Consider the following 24,221-nt stretch of genomic DNA (forward strand, 5'->3'; position numbering starts at 1 on the left):
TCATTTATCCTCCTGGGCATCAGGCATGTGACACAAGCAGTGCACAGAGAGTGTGTCCCATTCCTCACCATCTGCTGGACCCCCAGAAGGTTTGGCCTCCCAGGCGTCTCTGCAAGCCCCTCAGGTGAAGTTGCTCTTTCTGCTTCTAGCACTGCTGTGTGTGGAGCAAGGAAACTTGGCAGAGAAGAGGTCAGTGCAGAGAAGTGTGTCCAGTAGGGCCCAAGGCAGCAGGTATTCCGGGAGGCAGAGCCTGTGCATTAGGACCTCGGCAGATCTCTGAAGGATCCCCCATCACTCCCCACAGGTGAGTAACATGGGACGTGTCCCATGAGTAACATTGAAAGGACCCTCGCCACACTACAGAGCTCATCCCTGGGGCAGGGCTGGCTCCCTTTGAAGTGGGCTTGCAGGGTGTAGCAGTGGTGGTGTGTGGAGCTGCAGAGGCATGGCACCAGGAATGCAGAGGCATGGCACCAGGGGCAGAGGCATGGCACCAGGAATGGTGTTCGGTGGGCTGTACCGTGTGTGCATCCTGTCCCTGACTCCAAGACTGCCCCCAGTCCCCCACCTCACAGATCTTGTGCAGCAGAGACAAGGCTTTGGGCACATGGCCAATGCAGCTGGATCCTGGACATTGCAGGGACCATTCCAACTGCTCCGTGCTTTGCATCCTTCTGCTGGGGCCTCTGCAAACCAGGAAGGGGTGGGTGACAGGAATGCATGTGGCCCGAGGGATAGTCTGCATGGGTGGGGACCCAAGTGGCTGGGTGGCAGGGGGCAAGCAATGGACAGTTGCCTGTGGAGGCAGGGGGCCAGGGCCAGGGAGAGGGGACATGACAGATGTGTGGGAGCAGACACATCCACGACACCAGCCCCAGTGAGAAGTGAGTCGCTACAGGGGGAGGCAGCTAGGCCCCAGGTCAAAGAGCCCCTGTGACCTTGGCCACAGGCTGATTGGCTCAGAGACGTAGCTCTCCACACATCAGCACTTGCAGCTCGGACAGGTAAATGCAGGTGAAATGGGGGGGCATGGGGCAGGGGCACTGACCTGCTTGGAGCTCACCCAGGGACCTTGTGCCAGAACCCAGGCTCTGCTGGGTGGCACCAAGCAGGCACAAGCCAGCTTGGGAACTGCGGTTGACTTTTCTGGTGCGGGGCTGCCAACAGGGAGATTGAGCCCAGGGTTGTTGTCTCCCATTCACAGCCAAGATCCCTCCCCTCCCCAGGCTTCTCATTCAGCAGAGGCACCGTGTGGAGAAGATGCTGCTGAGCTGCACTTTGCTCTAGTACTTGGCACGTCCTTTGCAGCAGCGCCTGTTTTCCAAGCAGAGAGGCTGCCAGTCTCCCGAGCGTGAGCAGCAATTCCCCATCACTGTCCCTGAAAGGAGACCGAATTGGAGCCCAGAGAGCAAGCAAGCGATGCTGGTGCTGCTGCTGCTGCTGCACAGAGAGTGAGTGAGAGGGAGAGGATGGGAGAGACTGGAAAATGTGCCTGCATCAGCAGCACTGCAGTGGTAAAGCCATTGCCTGACTGTACAGGCTACGGCTTTGCTACAGGGAGCCGAGAGGAAATGCACTGGCCTTCTCATCTCACTGCCTCGCTATTGTCATCAGGCACTAACTGCTGAGAGTTATTTTCCTTTTGGTGGCCAGCTGTCTGCATTGCCCCGATGCGGCAGGAGAGGCAGTGAGGGGGGAGCACACGGCACCAGCCACGCTTCCCGTCCCACCAGGAGGACTCTGAATGATGAGCCAGTGCGGTTGGGCTCTGCTGCAATGGTGCACAGAACCCCTGGAGCAGCCGGGCTTGGGATTATTCGTGCCTTTTCATAAAGGTGTCCTGGACTTTATCTAGCAACTAGCTGGAGGCATCAGCTGCCCTTCGGGGCTGGCAATCTGCTCCTCATCTCCCCATTGTTGCTGGTCAGGGTCACCAGTGTCCGAGGTGGGGAAAAGGACCTTCTGCGCGGGGACCGGGGGAACTGTGCGAGGAGGACTGCAGCCCTGACCCACCATGGCTCAGGCAGCCAAGCAACTGAAAAAGATTAAGGACATTGAGGCGCAGGCTCTGCAGGAGCAGAAGGAGAAGGAGGAAACCAACCGCAAACGCAGGAACCGCTCCCGGGACCGAAAGAAAAAGGTGAGAGGGGCTGGGGGCAGGCAGCTCTCCTCGGACCCCCGTGTCATCAGCTGCAGGAGCAGCCTGCCAAGCACAGAGCAACTTTGAGGACAGGTATCTGTCATTTTGCCTCGAGGGCTCCAAGGAGGGAAAGGGTGCCCAGGCAAGTCGCATTCAGTTTGGTTCCAAATCAAGCCCTTAATTATCTGCCAGTGACAGGTTTGCTCTCCAGGGCACAAGTTCTGACTGGTCGCTGTGTGCAGGCACCTCCGAGCTCCCAGGTGTACATTGGGGGGGGGGGGGGGGCTGTAATTATGCTGTGCCTCTCCCAGCTCTGCCCAGGGGGCTGCCAACACCCTAGGACCCACGGAAGGGTTGCCAGGGGCCCCTAGCCAAACCTACAGCAGAAGCATGGGGACACCTTTGGGGCCCTGAGTGTCCTCTAGCACCACCTGAGGGGAAGGGGGCATTTACAGGGGGGGATCCCACACCCCCTTGTCCCTCAAGGCAAAGATGTATTCAGTGGCTGGTCTTGGGTGCAGTGGCAGGGAGGAAGTGTAATGAATGGATTGGGACCAGCTCCCCTGCCACCACCACACATGCCTCGGCAGCCAGACCTGGCTCTGGGGACTGAGGGACCAGGCTGCGGCTCCTCTCTGCAAAGTTGTTGCGCTTGCCGCCCGCCTTCTGCCAGGGCAGGAGCTCAGTCGGGAGATCTTTGCTGCCCCTCAGAAATGTGTTGACAGTGGGGGCCTGGGGGAAAGGGCCCAGCCCTGGGGAATCTGTGCTGTACCAGTCAGAGGCAGCAAGGAGGGAGGTGAATCCAGGAGAGACCCCGTGGGGGCTTGTCCTGCTGAAATGAGGGGCGTTTCATTGTCCTGCTGAAATGAGGGGCAGTCTCATGCTTCTTCCTATCCGGTGGACTGCTCAACTTCCTTGGCTCCCCCACTGGCCAGCCTTCCACTCACCTCTGACAGCACAGTGTTGCCCAGCGGTGGGTGTTGGGAGCTGGGACTCCCGGGTTCCTCTCTTGTTTCCAGACCCTGTTTGCTTCTGTAGCTTTGAACAAATTGCTTCCCCTCTGCATGGGTTAGGGGAGGGCGGGAAGGTCCATCTGTCCTAGCTGATGGCTGGGAGGCTGACGAGTCTCGATAGCATGCAAAATCTATTGGTACCTTCCCAGCAGAGGTGCACGCAGCAGCCCTGGGAGCTCCACCTTGGTGCAGCCAGGCCAGGGCCTCCCACGCCTCTCAGAACAGGCTGCAGGAAGCAGGGGGTTCATGGTACCTGGGGGCATCTAATGCCAGCCACATAGCTGCAAGGCACTGCACTGCACTGCCCTCCAAAGTACTCAGCAGCAGGTTGGATCTCTTGTCTCTGTGTCCCTGTGCTCTCTTCTCCTGAACCTGTAGGCTTCTTGGGGCAGGGCTGTCTCCATGCTGCATGCACAGAGGCTGGCATGGCTTGCCCTGGTTTGTGCTTGGGACCCATCCACCCTATTGTGATACAGATAAATACAGGAAGGCCTGACTGGGAGCAGACTTCTGCAGGGCCCTTGCAGACCCCAAGACCCAGTGCCAAGTCATTCCCCAGCTCGGTGACACGTGGCAGGGAAGCTTTCTTAGTTTCATAGTAGGTAGGGTCGGAAGGGACCCGAGCAGATCATCAAGTCCTGTCTCTGTGTCAGGGGCTGTTTCTTTGGTCTGTGTGTCCTAAGGCAGGCAGGGTGCAGAGTAGCCACTGGCTGATACCATCGCATGTCCTTGTCTGTCTCCTCAGGGAGCTGAGCGTCTCTGCTGTCACCCTTCCTGGGTTCCCTCCTTCCCTCCCCCTGCTGATGAGCTGGGCATGTGATTGCAGTGGAGTGAGACCGGGGTCTGGGTTGAGCGGCGCTTTGGCAGCCTCCTGCACTTTGTGCACCTTCCCCACCACCTGGGCCGGCACAGAGATGCTGGCTGCGCTGTTCAGGAGCCAGCTGGGCTGCTCGGACAGGCTGGTCCCAGCTGCACGCTTGGGTCAGTGTCTGCCGGTGGTGGAGTCTGACCTGGGAAGCCAGGTTTCCAGCAGCCTGTTCCTTCCTAAGTTGCCTCTGTGCTGCATGGCGAGGTGGTCACGAGCCAAGCAGAAGCATCAGGGCCTTTGCAGCGGGCTCTGCTGATGGACCTTGGAACAAGTCACACACACCTCTGTGTGCTTCAGTGTCTCTCCTGGGGAAGGGGGTAACAAGATGACCTCCTTTGTGCGGCCTCTTGGCACTGGTGGTGAGAAGTCCTTGGGGAGAGCTGAGCATTGCTGCTGTGTGTTGTGCTTTGCCTCCCCTCCGTGTGGAATGACTCCTTTTCAAGGGAGAGTTAAAGACCAGGGAAAGTTGCAAGCCAAAATGTTAGGGAAGCAACTTTTTCTTTCTGGTCCACAGACCCAGAAAAGGTAGCTAGGAAGAGGCACAGACCCCTCGGGGCCAGGGTCCTAATCCTGTGGAGTCAAAAGGTTTCTTCTTCACATCAAAGTGAAGCCTGAAGGATCAGGGGAAACAGGAAAGGTGTTAATCACGGCATTCAGGTGGGAGCCTTTTGACTCCCCAGTTGCCCTCATGACTCTCTGTCAAGTAACAATGAAGGATCCCCACTATTATCCAGGTCAAGTGGAGGGAGCTGAGATCTGAAAAGAGATCTGTGAGCGGTCTCACAACACGGCCTCGGGCCCTGGCTTCAGACTCTCTTGTCCAAAAGCAGAGGAGTATTAGAGCAGCTGAAGGCTCTTCCCTTGTCTCTTAGCACTGTTGCTCTATTGTTACTGCTGTGCCATTCTGTTTACCTTGATACCGTGGAAGGAAATCTCCTTGTGTGGGGCTGCAGAAAGGGGTCCTGGAATCTCCTTGATTTCTACAGCCCAGTTCCTCTGCAGTGTCCTTTACTTCTTCCCCCAGGTGAGCCTGGGCTTTTGCCCCTGCATCCTCTAGCAAACAGCACATGTGTGTGGAGGTGTCCGCACACCAGGTTTCGGGTTAGAGTGTAGCTGGGGCCTGCCTGGGAGGCGACTGGTGCTGACTTGCGGTTACAGGAACCCGGGCTTGAGCTGAACCCAGAATCTGGAGCTCGTGGAGAGTCAGGAGCTCTGTCCCTGGGGTCCCTGCTCCTGTCTCTGGGGCAGTCCTCCCCATCAGCTCACCTCCTTTCCACCTGCAGGTCACCCTGCCCAGTACCAAAGCAACAGGAGTTGATGCTGCAGATGCAGGGGCAGGTGCAGCTGAGAGAGGTCTCCCTGGACAGGACTCACAGCACTGCTGGTGCCAGGACACTGGGATTGCTCCCAGTCCCTCTCCTGCATGGCCTGCTGTGCCCTCTAGGTCATGGGTAGCAGCCTGACCCAGCAGACGGGTCGGGGAAAGCATTGCTGCATCAGCAAGAACAGCAAGCACATGCTAGACATGACAGGATGGGACTGTGGGCACCTGGTGCTGGGGAGCATGGCGAAGGGTGAGCCTGGGGAGAGGTGTCCCGGGAGATAGGTGCTGGCATCTCTGGGAGGCAGTCCTTGCCCTGCTGGGAGGACGTGCATCCTGCGTGCAAGGCAGGGTGAGTGTGACAGTCCCAGCACTACTCAAGGCTGCTGGGACATGGGTTTGCAGGACTCTGGGGGATGATGTCACTGGCTGCTCTGCAGAACAAAGCCGCCCTCCATCCTGGGGAGGCTTTATGAATACAGAGCCCATATGTTGAGGGGCTGGGAGTGCTGGGCTGGGAGGTCTATGCAATGACTTCCTCTGACACTGTTTATGTGACCCGTCACCAAGCCCTGTACAATGGCAATGCTGTCAGGATTAGAGAGAGCATCAGCACTCAGTCTGACTCCCTCTCCCCAGGCCAAGGCCCAGGCAGGGAGCAGGCAGTTGCTGCTTGACCCAGGCAGGCTCCCATACTCTGGGGGTAGGACTTGGGGTGGCTGCTGCGGACTCCCCTGCCGCTGCTCTCTCTATCCAGTCTCACCTGGTGCCACCCTACACTGGTTATCATGGGAGCATCTTGCTCCCTCCCTGCCTGCCATATCCATCAGTACTAAGGAGAGGTACTGCTCAGTACCACGGAGGGAGGGCAGAGCATGGAGCCTGGTGCCATGGCCGTGGGCAGGGTGGCATTTCTGCACTGCAGCCTCCTGGCCGAGCAGGGTGTTTAGGACCCATGCAGGAACAGGTGTGTAGTGCTGTGGTGTTGCAGGGGGTTGGGATGCTGCATTGCTCAGGGGTGGCGAGAAGGCTAACTCCATTCCTACCTAGTGCTGTTGTAACAGAGGCCTCTGCTGCTCATCTGCGCCCCCTCCTACACCCTTCCCAGGGCTGGGGGTGCCCAGAGGGCCCCGTCAGGACCCTGCTCCTCTCACCCTCTGGCAGTGCTGGCACACATAGGGAAGGGTATGTTGGACTGGGGAACCTTGAATCTTCCCCTGTTGCTCGCTGTCTACAGGCAGTGCAGCCTGCTCAGCCAAGGCCGGGAGCTTGCTCCCGTGTCCTTCCCTGGCAGCCAGCAAGTACCCGCTGGAGGGGAGTGTGCTGCTGGATGAGAGTGGAACAGAGCATAGACATCCGGCTAGGCAGGCATCAGGCACCCCCACAACAGGGCTGAGCTGGTGGCTGGGGAGGGGGTCATCAGGAGGGGCAGGTGGTGCCAATCTGCATTGCTGCTCTGCAGGCTGTTAAATTATTCAGGTAATAATGGGCTCGGACTGCGCCTGCCAGAGTGGAGGGGATTAGGCAGGGCAGGAGGGGGAGCGGCTGGAGCCTTGCAGAGGTAGAAGCCTGGCACAGGAGCCCCCGCCTTCAAGCTGTCCCCAAGGTGCCATTCCTCAGGGCAGCATCGTCCCAGCTCATTTCCCCAGCTGCCAGTGGGAGGCTGCTGCTGCAGAGACCTGGCAGAGCTCAGCTCGAAGGGAACCAGCTTCCCTGAGTGCTAAAATTAGAAGTTTTGTTTGAATTATGCTAATTTGGTTTAATTGCCTAAGTATGTCAAGGTTCTTCAGAAATGCATCTGCACTGGAGCTGGGAAGCAGGGAGCATGTGGCCCCACTGCTGGCTTGGCATGGGTGCTCTGCCCCTCTGCATCTCTGCAGCTCTCCCTGCTTCTGGCTCCAGGCAGGCTGGTCCAGACAGCGTCCTGCCCTGGCTGAGAGCAGTGATGTGACGGGCTCCTGCGGGCATGGAGCAGCAGCTTCCGAGCACAGTGTGGAGCTCACAGCATCCCAGGGGCCTGGAAGCGTCTGACAAATGCCTCGGCAGGCTAAGCCTGCACAGAGCTCCAGAACGCTTTGCAAAAACCTGCTCCTGCCCCAGAGCTGAGCTGGGTCGTGCTTTCAGCTGTGATGCTGCTGGTGGCAGCACAGCCCGGGCGGACGCTGGCAGGTTCTGCTGAGTGACTGATAGAGCTGAGCAAGAGCTGGGAATCCACTCGGGGGCTGCAGGAGTCAGGAGACTTTGTTAACTGGAGGGTACCTGAACGTCACGACCCCAAGGCTTGCTAATGAAATGCAATCGACAACAGCAGTGAAGCACCAGGTATTTGGCAAAGTGTCTGGGGAGGCAGCAGGAGAGAGAGCAGCAGCCAGGGAACAGCTCGGAACGGGCCGAGGTTTCTATATTTACACAGAACCAGGGAAGAGCACGTGTGCCCATGTCCGGGGCATCACAAGGCCCATGTCACTTCAGCAAGGCAGTGAACAGAGACGCAGGGTTTGGGACTGTGCTGCAGTGTGGCCATAGGCCTTTGCAGGGCCACCAGGTGCGTGCCTGTGTACAACAGGCTGTGCTTGCCGGGAAATGCAGAGCGTGGGGGCCCGCGCCTTCTGCTGTGCATGTGGGGCTGGTTCAGCAGCCAGTCGGGACCTGTGCTCTGCCCTTTGGCCCTTGCTGCCGAGATGCCTGGCACTAATGCTGGTGCATCCAGGCACCCTTTCATCTGCTCTGCACAGTCCCTCATGGGGAGTACGCAGCGTTCTTCCCAGCACTGCAGATTAGCACAAGAAAAGCAGGATCGCATTTCCCAGTGAAATCCCCTTGGTAGTGGAATCCTATTGACACACTGAAGGGCCCGTGGGTGAGCTCAGGGCAGCCTCCTCTTTGACACTGACCTTGCAGCCCTCTGAAGAGCCACTCTGAATAACACCACCCTATTGTCCCTGCCCTGACGCAGCTCTGGGCCACGCAGGTGCCAGGGGGCAGCTCGGCTTCACCGTACCATGACAGCGTGTGTTGCTAATGGCTCCCAGGAGCAGAGGACTGGCTGGCTCTCCATTGGCCTGCCTGTATGATTCCTTCAGTTGGGGTCTTATGCCACGTGTCAATGGGGAATTTGGATGTGCATGTAGTATCTGTGTTCAGGAAGAGGTCCCCCCTGTACCCTCTGCACAGAGGCTGTGCTGCCTGTGCAAACCCTGTGGTTTTTTCTGGCTCCCAGAAAGCCTGGCTTCACTGGTCACCCACAGGTGTCTATCCTGGCTGAAGAAGGGGGCTCAGGGAAGGCTCCACTGACAGAGCAAGACTCTTCAGACCTCCCAGGGCAGTGCCTGCATACTCCTTTGTGTTTTGGGTACCACTGAAAGCAAAGATCTAATGGCAGGCTCCAGCAACCCCTGACCCTGGTGCCGAAGTCTCCACAGAAGTGCCCTTGCATTCTGCATCCGAGCATGCAGATCTGGCCCTGCCCGGGCCACTGGTGGATGGCTCCTGTTCTGGCAGAGCTGCAGTCTGCTGCACACATGCCCCAGCCCTTCCTAGGCTCGCTCCACCCCATTTGCCTCTAGCGTCTCGATGGGCTGGATTCCACGGATCGCGGTCTCGGCGACTTATGGGACATTCTAATTATGCTACTAAACGTGAACCATCTGCAAACTGAGCTGAGCTCGAACAGCGCAGTGCTCGGCGCTGCCAGCTGTCCTTGCCTCTCCTTGATAAGCCTTGTGCTTTGGCGATGGGAGGGCAGTGGGGTCCCCCGCCCCACACCGCAGTCAGCCCTGTGGTGCAAAAAAGCCAGGGTAGGACTCTGCTCTGATCTGGCAGAAGGCTATTGGCAGACGCAGGTCTGTGGGTTGCCTCTTGCCCTCTGTGCTAAGATGGCGTCACATTGTCAGTGACTGAGCATCCTGCATGAGGGCTTGGCTTTGAAGTGGCCCAGGCCAGGTAGGAGGAAGAGTCTTGCTACTAGGTTTGCCCCTGTGCAAACCTTTCAGCACCTTCCCTTGTGCTGGGCACTGCTAACCTGAGGTAGTGGTCATTTTAATTCCAGCCATGGCCGCTCACTGATGCAGAGCCGCTCCCTCCAGGAGCAGGTTGGACTTGTCACAGGCTGGCACATACCAGGAGCGACAGAGCGATCGATAGCATCACCTGCTTTCTGTGCACGTTGGAGGAACATGCAGGTCGCTGCGCCTGCTTTCAAACTTCTGCATCAGGAGGAACTGCAGCACCGTTGGGCAAGGGACCTGCTGCCCATCTGCGCCCAGAGCCCGGCTCATGGAGCTGCACTTGGCAGGACCCCCTCCCAGAGGGCAGCGCACGGGCAGGAAAGGCTGTGTGCCAGACAGCCGCTTGCCTTGGTACCATCGGGGAGTCTGTCTGGCAGGGACCCCACAGATCACTGCTCGGTGACTATTGGAGCGTGGCCTTGGCACGGGCTCCCATGCAGGCTGGGCATTACAAGCATGGGGCATACCTGTCTAAAGGCAGGAGTCGCCAGCACCCAGGCAAGATAAGACCCATCCTTCAGGAAGGAGCATCGCATGCTGGGATTTTCCATCTCCCTGACGCTCTGAGCTCTCCGAGGGAGAAGGTTAGGATGCAGGCTGGCACTCTGGGCTGGTGCTTGGGTCAGGGACGCAAGGGGAGAGAGGCCCTTCATTGGACATACACAGCACACAGGGTTGTACTCTAAGGGCAGGTGTCATTTGGGGGTGTCCAGCAGCACACTGTCATGCCATAGGGCAACGTTGGAGAAAGGGAAGGTGTCACTGGACATGCTAGCTGTTATTTTAATTGCTGGGCAGGCTCTGGACAAGAGCTCTGATCCTGTCTCTGCTGTCACTGAGGGCTGGGCAGAGTGGAATATGTTAACTTTCTCAGTGGTTGCTGGAGTCATGTGTGTGCGAAATTCTCCCTGAGCTACGGCTTGGCAGAGGGCTTTCTGTTTTGCACGTGTGTGCCCTGCATGCTCCCAGCACTGCAGGCGTACGAAGCAGGGTTACCGGGTCGTTGTCCAGCAACAAGCTGTGCATTGGTTAAACCATGACGGCACAGCTCGCAAAGCAGCTGGGCAACGCTGTGAATTCCTTGGTAAGGGAAGATGCTGTATCTGCAAACTGCAGGATGTTGTTCTGGTTCTCAGCCTGTCAAAAAGCGGGAGGAGTATAGCCAACAGGAGCCGGCTCCAGCCCGGGGAGCATGGTCAGCAGAAGGCTCAGAAAAGCCGACGATAATGACATCACGTGTTTTCCCACCCCCTTCCTGAGGCACGTGTCCTGCAGCCCTGAACTTGGCCTTGCTGGGAGCCTGCTGAACACCAGAGGTGGCTGCTGCTGGCACTTCAAACAGTCATGGTCTCTTGTACAGTGAAGATGCCTGGCTGCCCTCAGCCACCAGACACAGCAGCATTTGGACACAGGCAGAGTGGGTGGTGGGTGACCCTGGCACATTCGCAGTTGCCTGGGGGCATTGTTCGCTGCTGACGCTTCCCAAACGCCAGCCCTGCTAACGGCCTTTGCCTCTGTGCATCTCCTCTGCAGGGCTACGTGGAGACCAGCTCTCTCCCTGCTCACACAGCCTCCTGGCGTCTGCGGGCTCTTAGCTAGGTGGTGGTTGCCTTACCCTGGAGGAATCGAATGCCTCCTGCCCCCTCCTTGCCACCTGTCTGCAGAGCAGGTGCATCTTGGGGCTCTGGCATCAGTGGTGGCATGCAGTGCTTGGAAGCGCCCGCTGCAAGCTCCCACAGCTTATGCCTCGATGCTTACTGCAGCTGATATGCCTCGATGCTTACTGCAGCTGAGCTGGGAGCAAAGATCTTCCACAAGGCACTTTAAAACGGCTGCCCCTGCTCTGTGCCCCTTGCGTGGCTGTGCAAAAGGACTTGATGTTGCCCAGCCCACAGGCCCAGCATGGATGAGCACTCGGCACTGACAGCATCAACTCCACAGCAGGCCTCGGGGGACCCCAAAGCAAAAGGCGATGAGAGCCTGCTGCTGTGACAGCATGGGTTAGCGCAGGCCACCGAGGCCTGAGGGCATCCTTGCAGTGCAGTGGCCTGCGGCAGAGCCCGGCTGCTCTCTGGAGGGGAGATCAAACAGCCTGCGTTCCCTGCAGTACAGAGCCCTTTGTCAGCCGGAGTCATTTCTCCTCCATGATGCACTGGGGTGCAGGTAGCGACCATGTGCTGCCCCAGTGGCCCTTCAGGGCTGGTCTCCACGTGGCTCCCAGTTAACTCCTTGGGCACCAGCACTCAACTTTCCAAACTGTGATGCAACTGCGATGCAAACTGTAGCAGCGGCTCTTTCTTCCTGAATCATTTAGCAGGAGATTTTTTTATTAATAACACAAATTAGCCTGCAAAGCGCCAGCTTGTCGGGTGTGAAATATTAATCTCAGCGGGGTGCCCGGATCTCCAGCTTACCCCAGCCAGCCCACATGGCGCCGTCCACGGGCAGGATAGACACGTGCACCCATACAGGCCGGCTGCCCGATGGTGTTACACGCTTTAAACAGACCGACACGTGAGAAGCCCCGGCAAATTCCCTCTCCGGTGTTGCCATGGCAGCAGCGGCTGACAAGCATTTCAGGTTTCTCAAGCAGGGTCGTGTGGCCTGTCTCGCAGGGCAGGGGTGGGCTGGCTGCCCCCCACCCAAGCCAGTTCCCCCTGCCTATGGGCATTGCAAGCTCAGCCAGGCCTGGTGCCTCAGGGACTCCACTCTAGGTCTCCCTTTCCTCCCACGGCCACGGCCAGCACTACCCACCTGCAAGCACGGAGCTTCCCTACCGGAGCCCTTGTGTTCTGTGCTAGGCCCTGTCCATGTTAGGAGAGGGATCCTGGTGTCGGCTGAAACACCGCGTTTCCTTGGGTCAGTGCACAGCCCTCATTATCCTGGGCTATAATTGCCCTGGGAAACACAGTACTTCCTCATGAGCTCTTCTCTTTTGGGTGCTCCCAGCACCCCAACCGCCCCTCCAAGGTTGCGCATGCTGCTGACCTGCTCTAAGCCCTGTGCTGGCAGCCTCTTCTGGGAGGTCCCGGCTGAGCAGCCTGGAGGCCCCCGATGTTACGCAGGGGAGCAGCCACTGCCCCTGCCTGCCCCGGCTGTCTGTTACGAGTGCCCGCATTTGGTGTCTGGAATCATTTGGAGTGTCTGGAAAATAATTAGGCAGCAGCATCGCCAGGTACCAGGTGTCCTACTGCTGCCTAAAACAGTAACAGTGCAGTCACCACGACAGACGCTCCCGCAAATAACCTGATTATTCTGCACATCGCCGGGTTGGAAGCCATAGCGTGCTCTGGTTCGCTAATGACTGCACGCTCAAGGCACTCGGTCGCTGGACCCGGTTCACCCGGACCGGAATAAAACCGTTAAGTAAAGACCTCGCGCCCTGGTGCAGCTCAGCAGAGGCTTCCTGCCTGCCTGCACCCTGCACGGACCCACTGGATGGGAGTAAAATGGAGGGCTTAGCTTGAGCTTGAAGGATCTTGGTAACTTTACTACTGGCTTCATGGAGGGTCCAGCTGTGAAGAAGCCCAAGGGAAGAAGGTGCACGGGTCCCCTATGGTGATGCCTGTTGCTGTCCTGGCTCATAGGCACCCTCAGCCTGTTGCCTTTCCACTTTTTCTGAGGCTCTGTCTTATGTTTCTACCATTGCTCTTTTCTCCTTCCTGACCCCATCTCAGTTCTGAGACTGACTCTCCTCTCTGGCTTCCCTGCTCTCTTGCCTCTGACTCCTGCCTCTTTCTTTCACCCTTAAGTTTCTCTGTGGGCTCATCTTCACCAGGCCTCCTGGCTACAGGCATAGCAGCCCCAGTTTCCCAGCAAGGCTGTGGCACTTTTGATTTCCCCAGTCCTTTTGGAAGCCTTGGCTGCCTGCCTGGGGCTCAGTCTGCTTTGTGTGTCCAGAGAAACCAACCCTCCCTTCTCTGCAGAGCAGCCTTGTTAACCTGGCCTGTTTTTCTGGATCCTCTCGTTCTCTCCTATATTGGGGGGGCGGAGGGGGAGGTTCACCAGTTGGCCCCAAAGGCAGGTGCCACTGACACTGGCAGGGGCACCCACAGTGAGCCCAGACTGCCCCTGGAAATGGCATGGTACTGTCACTGTCACGCTGACAGAGCGTGCCTCCATCACCTGTGCACTGTATCAGGTGCCGAGCAGCCCCTGGTGCTCCACAGCAGAGGGGCTAGTGAAAGGCCTCGTCCAGTGTGCTCAGCAGCCCGCAACTCCCAGGCAAGTCCAGCTCTCAGGACAGCAGCAGGCTTGAGCCAGTGGCAGTGGGCAGGACACATGGATGCTCTATGCAGCAGCATGTTGGAGATGCCTTGGCCGTGTATTGCGATGCACCAGCAGCTCTGGTCAGGGAGTCGAAATTCAGGAGAACTGCTGACCTTGTCTGGTAGACTCTGGTGAGCGTGGGTACAAGCCAGGCCCCTGTGAGCCCTGAGGGGAGCTAAAGACGTGTGCTCTGACTGCTCCCTGCACTAAACAAAGGGGCTGTGTCCTCTGGGACTGGAGGGGAAGGGTGGGTGTGTGGACAAAGGCACTTGACCCGTCATGCAAAACCTGGTTTCCATTGGTGTTTGCATCCTCTGCATGGCTCTGATCAGGGTATTTCAGGCACCTGAGTGCAGCCTGGGCTACCCCAGGGCAGGCCCGCGGGTTTGATTCTGCACAGGGCAGTCCGTTCTCGTGGGAAGAGGGTATGCATACAGTGGGGCAGAGCTTGTGGCAGCATGCAGGTCCATGGAAGTCCTCAGACTTCCCTTGCTCAGGACCATCCCTGCTCTGGGGCCTTGATGTCTTGTGTGAGTGGTGGTGACTGGTCCCCATATACTGAGAACCCTCAGGGGACAGCAAAGGCTCTGGTCCCTGGCTCACCTCCATCGGCTGGGACTGCTCTGCCTTGGCACAGGCTTCCCAGCAGTAGGAATTAGGATGCTACCAGAGCCTCCCCCAGCTGGAAGCCAGAGAAGGTACCTCTAAGGCGGATATCTCAGAGTAGCCCCTGCCTCCTGCCAGCTGGGCCGTGCATGCAATGGACGCTGCCCTGACCTTGGAAGTTCAATCCTTGGGCTGGGATTTTGCGTGAGCGCCAAGCAGAGGAAAATTTCTGGGCTGCTCTGGCTCCATCCCCTGTAGGATGCATCCGGAAGCTCCTGGCATGGGAGCAGCGGCCATGGCATGCTGCATTTGGCAGGGGCGGGCTCCATTTCCTGCAGTAAGCGACCCCCTGCGAGCAGCTGGTAGAGTGCAGAGGGGCAGGGTCCAGAAGAGGCTGTGTTCCCAGTGTGAATGCAGTCTGGTGGCATTGCTCGGGCCAGGGAAAAGCGCTGACGCTGCAAGCGCTCGCTGCAAAGCTGTCAGCCGGAGGGATGTCAAACCGTTGATCGTCTTCCATTTTAGAGCAGTGCCACACCTCCCGCTCGCCCAGCAGAGTCAGGGCAGCCCAGTCCTCACCTGCCGAAGGAGCGGGCGCAAGTGTTTCAGGGACTCTGGGACCCTGCTCCTCTCATCCAGAGGCATTTGCTGTCATTGGATAGACCTTGGGAAGTGCTGCCATGAGAGGAAATCGTCCTAAATGCTGGCATAGGAGCAGGGTTGGGGGTAGAAGGTGGAAATACCTGGGTTGCGCAGATGCTTCACTAATTACCCTTAAACAAAACCTGTAGGCTTAACAGGCTTTCAAGGAGCTGTTTCTCCAGCTCAGGCTCAGTGCTGTCCTGTGGAGCACTGCAGCACTTGGTGGGAGGAACGTGCTAGCACAGTGCATGGGTCGGGCTTCGGCACTAAAATCTGTACCATGCGATATAGGTACAGCCCTGGGTAAAAGCAGCTGGATGTTATCTGGGGAAGGTGATCGTGCTGGGATGGGATGGGGGTTTGGCTGTGGAGGTATCCAGCACCCCCAGGGCCCCAGCCTCAGGAAGAGGTGGCTGGAAGTTGTGAAGACACTTTCATTTAATGGCTGGCCCTGCGGTGACAGCACCATAGAAAGGCCCCGAGGAGCCCGTGTGGCTTTGGCTGATGTGGGCTGGGACCGCATGTGGTAAGTAGGGCTTCCTGCACTTCCACCTGCCTCCGGACCCCTGGACGGGCTGCCAGCCAAACTCCCTGCAGGGCGGCAGCCTCTCTGGTAACAACAGGGTCGATGGTTGGCATCAATTAGCAGCAGGCTGACGAGGGTCCCGGTGTGGCTCTCAGACTGGCAGCTGCCCAAGCAAAAGCAGGAACCTGCACCATGAGCAGTAATTAAGAAGCAATTTGCCCTTGGCCCACACGGCTGGGCACAGTGCCAAGCTCTGCAAGCTCCCAGCGCTGGGAGTGTTCAGAGACTCAGACTGGCTCAAGGGACACTACTCAAAGCAGCCTGGCCGCTAGCACATGGGTGGGAGGTGGACCTGGGCATGGGGTGCCCCTGCCCTGGGGGTGGGGTGTGAGGGAGTCGGGTGGAGGGGCCATGGGAGTGCCCTATCAGTATAGGGGCAGGAGGGTGTGGAGCATGAGGGGCTGTCTATGCCACCTCGTACACCTGGGGGGCAGGGACAGGCACCCCTCTTGCATCTGCAGCTCCAGCACACACGTGGGCACGTGGCTTAGTTGGCATCGCTTATCCCTTCAGGGAATGCCAGCAGCAGCACACGACTCACCCCGGCCCCCGTAACACCCCTTCTCAGCGTGCTGGTGGGCCTGGTCCACACACCAGGTGTGACTAGCTGGGGAGTTGGTGACTGGCCCAGAGCATTGCCTGTATCTGGGGATCTCCTGTCTGCCTGGTCAGATGCTGGCTCGGTGTTCTCACAGATTATGCATCTTACAGCTTCAGACACTGACCAGGATCAGGGCCCCTTGCACAAGGTGCACGTCTCCCAGACAGTCTGTCACGAGCGTGCCCTGAGACACGGCTATCTGACCAGCTGCAGGCCTCTGCCTTTGGGAAGGCAGGTTACTTCTGTGCCAAGGTGTTAGGTAGAGGGGAAGGAGGGAGCAGCCCAATTCCTTGGGAGCAAACTCTTTCCCAGCCAGATGTTATCGAGTAGCTTGCCTCCATCCCCTCATCTGGGCCTGTCTTTCTCCCCTTCTGCCATAACATCTGTTGTTGCATACTGCTCAGGCAACAGTGAGCTTGGTTACAAGTGAGACCCTGGAAGAGGCAGATGCTCCAAGCCTTTACTTGTGCGTGTCCATCTTGGGTGGTTGTTACTACAGTGACTGATGCTACCCATGTCTGGTGTGAATAGCGGTTTGCCAGAACCAGCGCCATAGCTGATGGTTGAGTGGCAGTTAAGCTGGTGGGGCTTACTGCAGCAGGGGCAAGGAAACAAGGAGTCTGTCTGTTGGCAGCAAGCCTCCACACTCAACCCTGTCAATGCTTTCTGCGTCTGGCACCAAGACTCTGCGAGGTTCCTGGCACTCGCGTACAGTGCTGCTGCTGTTGTTTGCTCACAAAGGTTGCCCCATGGTGCCAAGCACCATAAGACTCTGTGTGATTTCCAGGCAAAGTGTTTCCTTGCAAGGCCCACGGCCTGCTGGGTTCAAGTTCTTGGAAGGCTCCATGTTTGGCCTGCATGACACCATCTTCTTCCTCCTTCGGTGTCAGGGTGGACCTGCCTGAGTTCTGCTCTTCCAGAGGGTGCTTGCTTAGCAGGAGGCGAAGAAAGGTGTTCCCATTTAAACAGCAGCCTGCTGATATTGGCCTGAATTGTGCAGTTTGGAACATTTTGGGCAGCTGGATGGGAGTTCTGGCCTGCAGTTTTATTCGGGCTCCCTGTCATTACCACTCTTCGGGACCTCGCGGCTACTTTGTAATGTGCTTTTGTCTTGCAAGCATGACCGGGGCACTCGGTGTGTGTGCTGTAGGGAGTGCTGGCACACGTTCTCTGGGTAGAGGTACCAGCACCAAGAGCTTGCTGCAAGCCTGGGTACAAGTCCTCTGGATTTTAAGGGGCTTTCTCAACCCCCTTGCTTTTCCCCTGTCTGCCTTTGTTACTGTATGGCCATGGGGTGGCTCCTCCAGTCTGTAGCTACAGGATGTCAGGCCACACAAGCTTATTGGATCCTTCAGGTGCCCACATGAATATTGTGCTGTCCAGGCTGTGCTGCCACAAGAGGCCCAGGAGTGACCATTGCATAGGGAAGGCTGATTTCAAGCCTGGCTCTTGGACTATTGCCCAGGACTCCTAGGGCACTTTAGGAAGGGGCTTGGGGAGCTTCCATGCAATCCAGCATGGGTGTAAGGTGGCGACAGGGTACAGGGAGCTGGGGAGAGGTGTTCAGGTGCACCTTTTGGGTCCAGTCTTTTCCAGGGTGTCTCTCTGTCCTGGGAGGCAGGGAAGTGGCCTTGACTGCTCAGGAAAGGGAGAGGGAGGAGCAAGGCCAATAGCACAGCTCTGTGCAGCTTCCCTGTCTGTTAGCAGTCACCTGGCAGCAGTGAGCCCAGCAGCCAGGAACCCACTGCACGCAGAGCTGGCCCAGGGCAGCGTGCTGCACAGCTGCCCCTTTTCCTCGAGTGACAGGAGAACAGCTGAGGAGTGTCTCCAGTGCAGTGACTGTGCGGAGCGTCCTACTCTAGTTACAGGGGAGCTAGTGGCAGGGTCAGGGAAGGAGTGACGCGTGCTTTCACAGCTACCTCATGGCACAACTGAAGAGCCGCTCGGGAGAAAGCCAGGGACACGACTTGGCCTCTTGGCGAAGCTCTCTGTAGCTGGAGGAGAGTTCCCCGTGGCAGGTCGCCCTTGCCTCCCAGTGCCTGCCATGGCAGCCAGCGCTGGCTCTGGCAGCCTGAGCAGTCCCACTGGGGTCACTGTACTTGTGCCTTTGCCCTGCAGCGCTGTCCAGACTCTCCACCCAGGACTGCCTTGCAGCATAGCGGGGGCAGGCTGGCAGATGGGCTACATCTTGGGGGGCAGGGATATTCTCCAAGCACCTATGTTGTACAGGGCCAGGGAATAGCTAGGTCCTAGCACTGGAGGTCTGGCCAAGATTGGAGGAGCTCCACGGGTTTTCTCAGGACAGCATTTGGATTTAAGCTAGCTTTGGGGCCCACGGGAGCAGGTGCACCATCAGCTAGAGGCTGGACGCTAGCAGCTGCATTTGTGTCTGTCTCTTGTTCCCTGCCTGAGCTCCGACCTTCCTTCAAGGGCATTCCTGCGTGCAGCCTAAATGGGTTCTCTCTGCTGAAGCTCCCCCTTGGCAGGCCCCGTGCTGACCCATGGGGCTCTAGGGGCCTGCTCAGGATGACTCCAGGTGCTCAGGCCCTGCTCAGAGGGAGGCACCCACTGTGGCAGCCTAGAGAGTAACACCCATGGTTAATTAACACTCCGCAGTTTGGGGTCTGCAGTAGCATAGTGACCTACAACTGCTGTCCTGTGCTGTGATTTTCCCCAGAACCAAAGCTGTCCTCAACTCTGGTCTCTTGCACCCATGGCCATCTGGGCTTAGGGACGGGGTTGTGGTAGCGAGAGGGGCTGTCCTAGGGGGTCTATGGAGCAAGCCAGAGAAGAAGAGTCTACATCAGCAGTGCACCTGCTGCAGCCCATCGCAGGACAACCCATGCTATTGTGCTCTCGGAGGGCTTTTTGTCGCAAATGGTCCTGCTAGGCAGGTCTGACTAGTGCCGCCACCCCCTGTTCATTTCCAAAGATGAGCTGGGACCCCCTGTAAGCCCCATCCACTCTGTAGGGCTCTGTAAACACATCCTGCAATAGCCAGTGAATTATCACCCGTTGCTGCAGGCACTTCCTGCTCCATGCACTGCGGACTGCGGCTGCCTGCACCGTGCTGCCAGAGCAGCTGGCACAGCAGCACCCAATGGACTACCAGGTGAAGTCATTGCTTCCCTTGAGGTTCAGCAGGTGCAGTGCCCCATCCTCTACAGCATGGCCTCAGGGCATGCCAAGCCCCATCAGGTGCCACGTGTGCACTGCCTGTCCATGGGGGCCACTGAGTGATGGCTGGAGAATGTCCCAAGGGTCATGGACTGGCAGGGGTAGCTGTGTGGGGCAACACTAGGACTGGAAACAGCCCTAGCAGCCATCTTAGCTGGTCACCTGCTGGTAGAGAGCAGAAGCCATATGTGCATTGCGCCATGCAGCCATTCCTGAACTGCATGCAGAGGCACAGGGTAGCAGCTGCTTCCATAGCAAGTGCAGCAGGACTTGCAAGGGCTCTGACACTCCCACAGAAACAGGAAATCTGTCCCCCCAGCCAGGCTGCCCCATGAGCAGCCACACTGTCTGTGCTCACCAACCCCTGGAGCAGGGCCCCAAGAGCCAGGGCCTCTGGCTAACTCCCTGGGGCCTGGGCTTTTGAGGCTGAGGGGTACAACTCCTTGTCTCTGCATACAGGGGCTGTGGGGGTGGGCAGGAAAGACAGAAGGGGCTGTCACTGCATAGGGACACAGTTATGCAGGGCACATGCTGGCTCCATGCAGACACAGACCATGGTGGTCCTAGGCCTGAGCAGCCACCACCCTGGGCTCTGGGGCCCTGCCTGCACGCCAGGGTGAAGAGGGCCAGGCTGGACATTGGGCCCAGCCTTGTTTACCATCTTGCAGCCATGTTTATGCCCCAGACCAGGAGCTGGCATGTTGCTTTCTACTATGAGCCCTTGCCTAGTGACATTTCTAATCTCCTATCTCCCAGATGGGAGCCACCCTTGGTGCCGGTCTGCAGGCACATGTGCACCCCGATAGGGCATGGGTGCGTGTTGATAAACACTAGCCCATCACGAGCTGCGCACATTGGTGCTAGCCACGGTGCTGGGTACGGTTGAGCGGTGCTTGCTCTGCAGATCCCCACAGCGCAAGGGGAGGCCTGACGCCCCCATGGGGATACTGTGCCGGCAGAGAAAGGTGAGTAATGGGGCAGGTACAGGGGCGGGCAGCAGGAAGGCCCCCATCCAGGCAGTCCTATGACCTCTGCTTAGAGCAGGGGGCCCTGCTCCGGGGGGCTTGCAGCCAACAAGCAGTGTAGGGACAGGATGGAGGTCACAGAGCGATGTCTGGGGTCAGCTTCAGGCTCTGCCTCCACCTTGGGCAAGACCCCCGCTGTGGAATGGGGCTCACGGCCCTTCTGGCACCTGCCTGGTCTCAGAGCGAAGTGCTGAACCCAGATGGCTCCCCCCACCCCGGTCTCCCTGCTGCTGCGGGCACGTCACGAAGCTGAGGTCCTGGGGCTGTGGCAGGGTTCGGCTTGTAGATGTGCTGTTAGAAATAAACACCGAGTGTGGCATTGACTGCCTCACGCACCAAGTGAGGGGCACCGTTTGCTCACAAAGCATGTGCGCTGCAGCAGCTGGACATGGGAGATGCACTGCCATTGCTTCTGGGGCTATGTGCAAGGCCCCAGCCTGGTTGCTCCGATAAGCACGGGCAGGGAGCATTTCTGAGAACTGTGCTCAGGCAGCCTCCCTCAACCAGACGTCTCGTGGCCCTTCCCCATGACAGTCGGACTGTGCAGCAGGCAAGATCCCTCCTGGGGCAGCTCAGAGATGGGTGTGGGTGACGCAAAAATGAGGCATGGGTGTCAGGCACCAAGCACCCCTATTCTGCCCTGACTCTGTGGCTGCCTCTCTATGGGACCCTCCCAGGCCTGGTCTCTCCCCTGCAGCCTGGACAGCTGAAGCCTGGTCATACCATGGCGAGGGCTGTCCTGGCCTCCTGCCTTCACTGCACTTTGACCTAACGAGTGCTCAGAGCTGGAGGTGCACATGCTGTCTTCTCAGCTGGCAACAGCACAGACATGGCTAATAGTCGACGAGAGCCTTAGCCTGAGCTGCGGGCGGCATGATTGCCCTGGCTCTGGGGGGAGATGGGAGGGTGCTTGTGGACACTGGAGCTGACATGCTGCAGGGATGGCTGCTCCCAGCCGTGTGGTCCCAGGAGAAGAAACAAGGTGCCCTTGCCCTGGGGGCCCAGCCCATCCAGGCTGCGGAGATGCTGGCAGCAGCACCATGGGAGGTGTCAGGGGCCAAGGCAGAGCAGCACTTTCCTCCTTGTAAGCCAGGGCTTTGTTGGGCTTCAGAGTGTTGCATCAGCTCACAGCCTCTCTAGGTCCTGGGGCTGTTCCAGCTCAATGGTGGGGCTGTGGGCTTTCTCGTGCTCCAGGTGCCTCTCCCTGATAGTAAAAGCTGAGGCCTGGTGCCAGCACAAGGTGGCTGCCTCCAGTGATCCCATGCTCCCTGGCAGGCAGGCAAGCAGGTGACACTGCCACTGCATCCCAGCTCAGCCACCATCCTGCCATGCACTGGAACCTGGGCCTTCAGAAGTGCCACGTTGCACTGTGCTGCCCATGCTAGGCATGCGAATGGGCAGCAGAAGCCAGCGTGGTCCGGCTTGGGGATCTGGGCTGGGAGCCTCAATGCAAGAGGGCTCCTTGCCTGACAACCCGGCACAAAGGGAAGGGAAGTGGCAGGGCAGAGTCTCCCACCCTGTCCTCTGCGCACAGGGGCAGCGCAACGCTGATGCTCTTTCTTTCCTGCATCTTGCCTTGGTCCTTTGCGTCCTGGTCCCTGGCTCTGCTCGGTTGTTTTTAGCATCCCTTTCCCAGCTCCTGCTCCCTTGGCTGCTCCCGGCACCAGGACCCAAGGGGGACCCCTGGGGACATCGCTGTGGTAGGAGCAGTGAGCCTGGTGCTGCGGGATGGGGCTGTGCCATGATGGAGTTACCAGAATGCTGGAGTTTGGAAGAGAGCGGCCCAGGCAGAGCCTCCTTGGGGTGAATTGCTTTCAAGGCCTCTGCTTCCTGACAGCAGCCTGGCTCTGCCACCCTCATAGGAGGCTGTGAGCAGGGGGGCCCAGGCTCGGGCCAGCTGCCAGAGGGTCCTTCCTGGGGCAGCAGCTGCAGCTTTGGGGTCCCTGTACCACAACATGAGGCATCAGGAGCAGCCCATGCCTGCATCTGCCTGCCCGCCTCTGATCAACTGTCTATATTGCACAGCACATGGTGGGGTGCAGAGCTGCCCCATCTATCAGTAGGGCCCAGAGTTTCTTGCCTGCCGCCACTCCCTGGGCAGCAGCTGGAAACAGGGCTAGCAAAGTCAAAATAAGAGCAGGCCGAGCCAGAGCCCGTGTCCCACGTGCTGAGCCAGGGGTTGGGGCCCAGGGCCCAACGCCAGCTCTCCCAGTGGCTTGCAGCGCGGGTTGCTCTCTCCCTCTGGGTGACCGGTAGGAAGCCGGCACCGGGAGCAGAAAGAGCGCGGAGCCCAGGACCACAGGGTGCTTTGCAGGTTGGCTGCTCGAGTGCAGGCAAGAGGCCAGGGCCAGGCAAGGAGTCTCAGCTCGGGGGTGGATGGAGGGGCCAGGGGCAGAGTAAATGGGAAGAAAGGAAGCATGGGTGGAGAAGGGGCATGTTTGACCTGCCTTTGGCTACTTCAGCCCTGCCCTGGCCCCCAGCCACCGCCACGTGCCAGAGTAGCTGGGGATCTGCCCTGGAATGCCCCCCCTTCCCCAAGCATGGCAGCCAGCCTGACCTGCACGCTGACGTCAGGCCAGTTCCTCAGCTGCCCCCCCACCTCGAGCTGAGCCATCCCCCTCTGCAGGCTGCCGGCGCAGTCTGACCGCTGCTGTCTGCCGTCCGAGGATGCGACGTGCATCTCTGAAACGCGCCCAGGGAGCCTGGCGAGCAGAGGGACGGCCTGCTAGGCTTCTCCCCGGCTGCGGTGTGGCCTCCAGGGCCCTCCTCCTGACACCCGGCGGACACGAGGGCTGCCACAGCCCCCCTGCCCACGGCCCGTGGTGCCCATGGAATGCTTGATGCCCTGGCATGTGCCCTGGCACTTCGTCTCTGCCCTCCTCGGATGGCACCAGCAGCCCTGACCCGCACCCTGCCCTTGGCAGCTGCCAGCTGCTTTCCGGAGGCGGCTGGTATTAAATATCCCATCTGACATAATAATGGAGAGAAAATGAACAAATTCCATTAGCGGCTGGCGATCCCTGCAGGGCTGCGCTGGAGCGAGGAGGGAGCCTGTATTTTTAGCCAGATGCAATGTAACTTACTGGCTCTCCCCAAGCTGGGGAGTAGATAGCCCAGGAGGGGCCGCGGGGAGACCGGGCTCAGGTTTCAGCTCAAGTGCCGGACTATGGCAGCGCGACAGGGCAGGTCCGGTCCAGATACTGCTGTGAGTATACACTGCGCTTCCCCTCCACGCTGCTTTGCTGTTTGGTTTCTCCCCGCGGCCCCCGCCTCCCCGCTGCCGGGTGCTGCCAGCCCCTTGCTGCTAGAGTGGCAGACCGCTCTCACGCCGCGGCTTTGCGTGTCTTCCGTCAGGGGAAGCTCCCTGCTTCTTGGGACTGCCTGGCCAAGGGCTCTCTGTGGGGCCGGCATGCCCACAGCATAGCTGAAGTTCTGCCCTTTCGCTGCTCCCGACTGAGCTGCAGGGAGCCTTCTAGCAGGATCCAGTGCCACTCGGTCCTTCTGCGTTGAGCCAGCTGATGGAGGCTGTCGGCTCCCCCTGCCACCGCTCTCATGGCCCTGGGTCACCTCACGGGGTGCAGCATGCACAGCCCAGGTCCTCCCTGTGGAGCAGGTCAGCCCAGCCAAGCAGGAGGCACCTCGGCGCCTCACAGCATAGGGCTAAGCCCCCCTCAAGGCCATGGAGCCCACCGGTCCATCCCCAGCAGTGGGGGCTGCAGGGCAGCAGGCAAAGGGCCGTTGTGCACTTGTCGCTTGCTCCTTGGGCGTGATGAGGCCGCACGGCTGTGATGACACCCCAGTGGTGGCCCCGCACCTGTTCGTGTAGCGCCGAGCGCTGTCACACTAGGAGCACTTCCAGATGGGGCTTCTGCACCTGTGACATCCAAGCCACATGTGCCCAAGGGGGCTGGTGCCCGGTCCTGCTGCTCCGATCGGCAGGGGGTCCTCCGCGGTCACCCGCTGCTCCAG

At 58.9% G+C, this 24,221-nt stretch overlaps 1 protein-coding gene across 8 annotated transcripts in view; it reads left to right on the plus strand.

The window, feature by feature from the left end:
- Positions 1–1,257: 1,257 nt before the first annotated feature.
- The window catches only part of ANK1 (ankyrin 1), a 48,222-nt gene continuing 25,258 nt past the window's right edge, over positions 1,258–24,221 (plus strand). For 6 of the 8 annotated variants that reach the window (XM_059730629.1, XM_059730633.1, XM_059730631.1 and 3 more), the window contains exon 1: positions 1,258–2,140. In XM_059730629.1, the coding sequence (XP_059586612.1) occupies positions 2,015–2,140 (126 nt within the window). In that variant the 5' untranslated portion in view covers positions 1,258–2,014. Of the gene's footprint in view, positions 2,141–20,071; positions 20,193–22,664; positions 23,458–24,221 lie in introns of those variants that run through there. The other 2 variants (XM_059730635.1, XM_059730634.1) reach the window with 2 other exon arrangements.

This window comes from Alligator mississippiensis, chromosome 7, assembly GCF_030867095.1.
Source record: "Alligator mississippiensis isolate rAllMis1 chromosome 7, rAllMis1, whole genome shotgun sequence".
NCBI lineage: Eukaryota > Metazoa > Chordata > Crocodylia > Alligatoridae > Alligator > Alligator mississippiensis.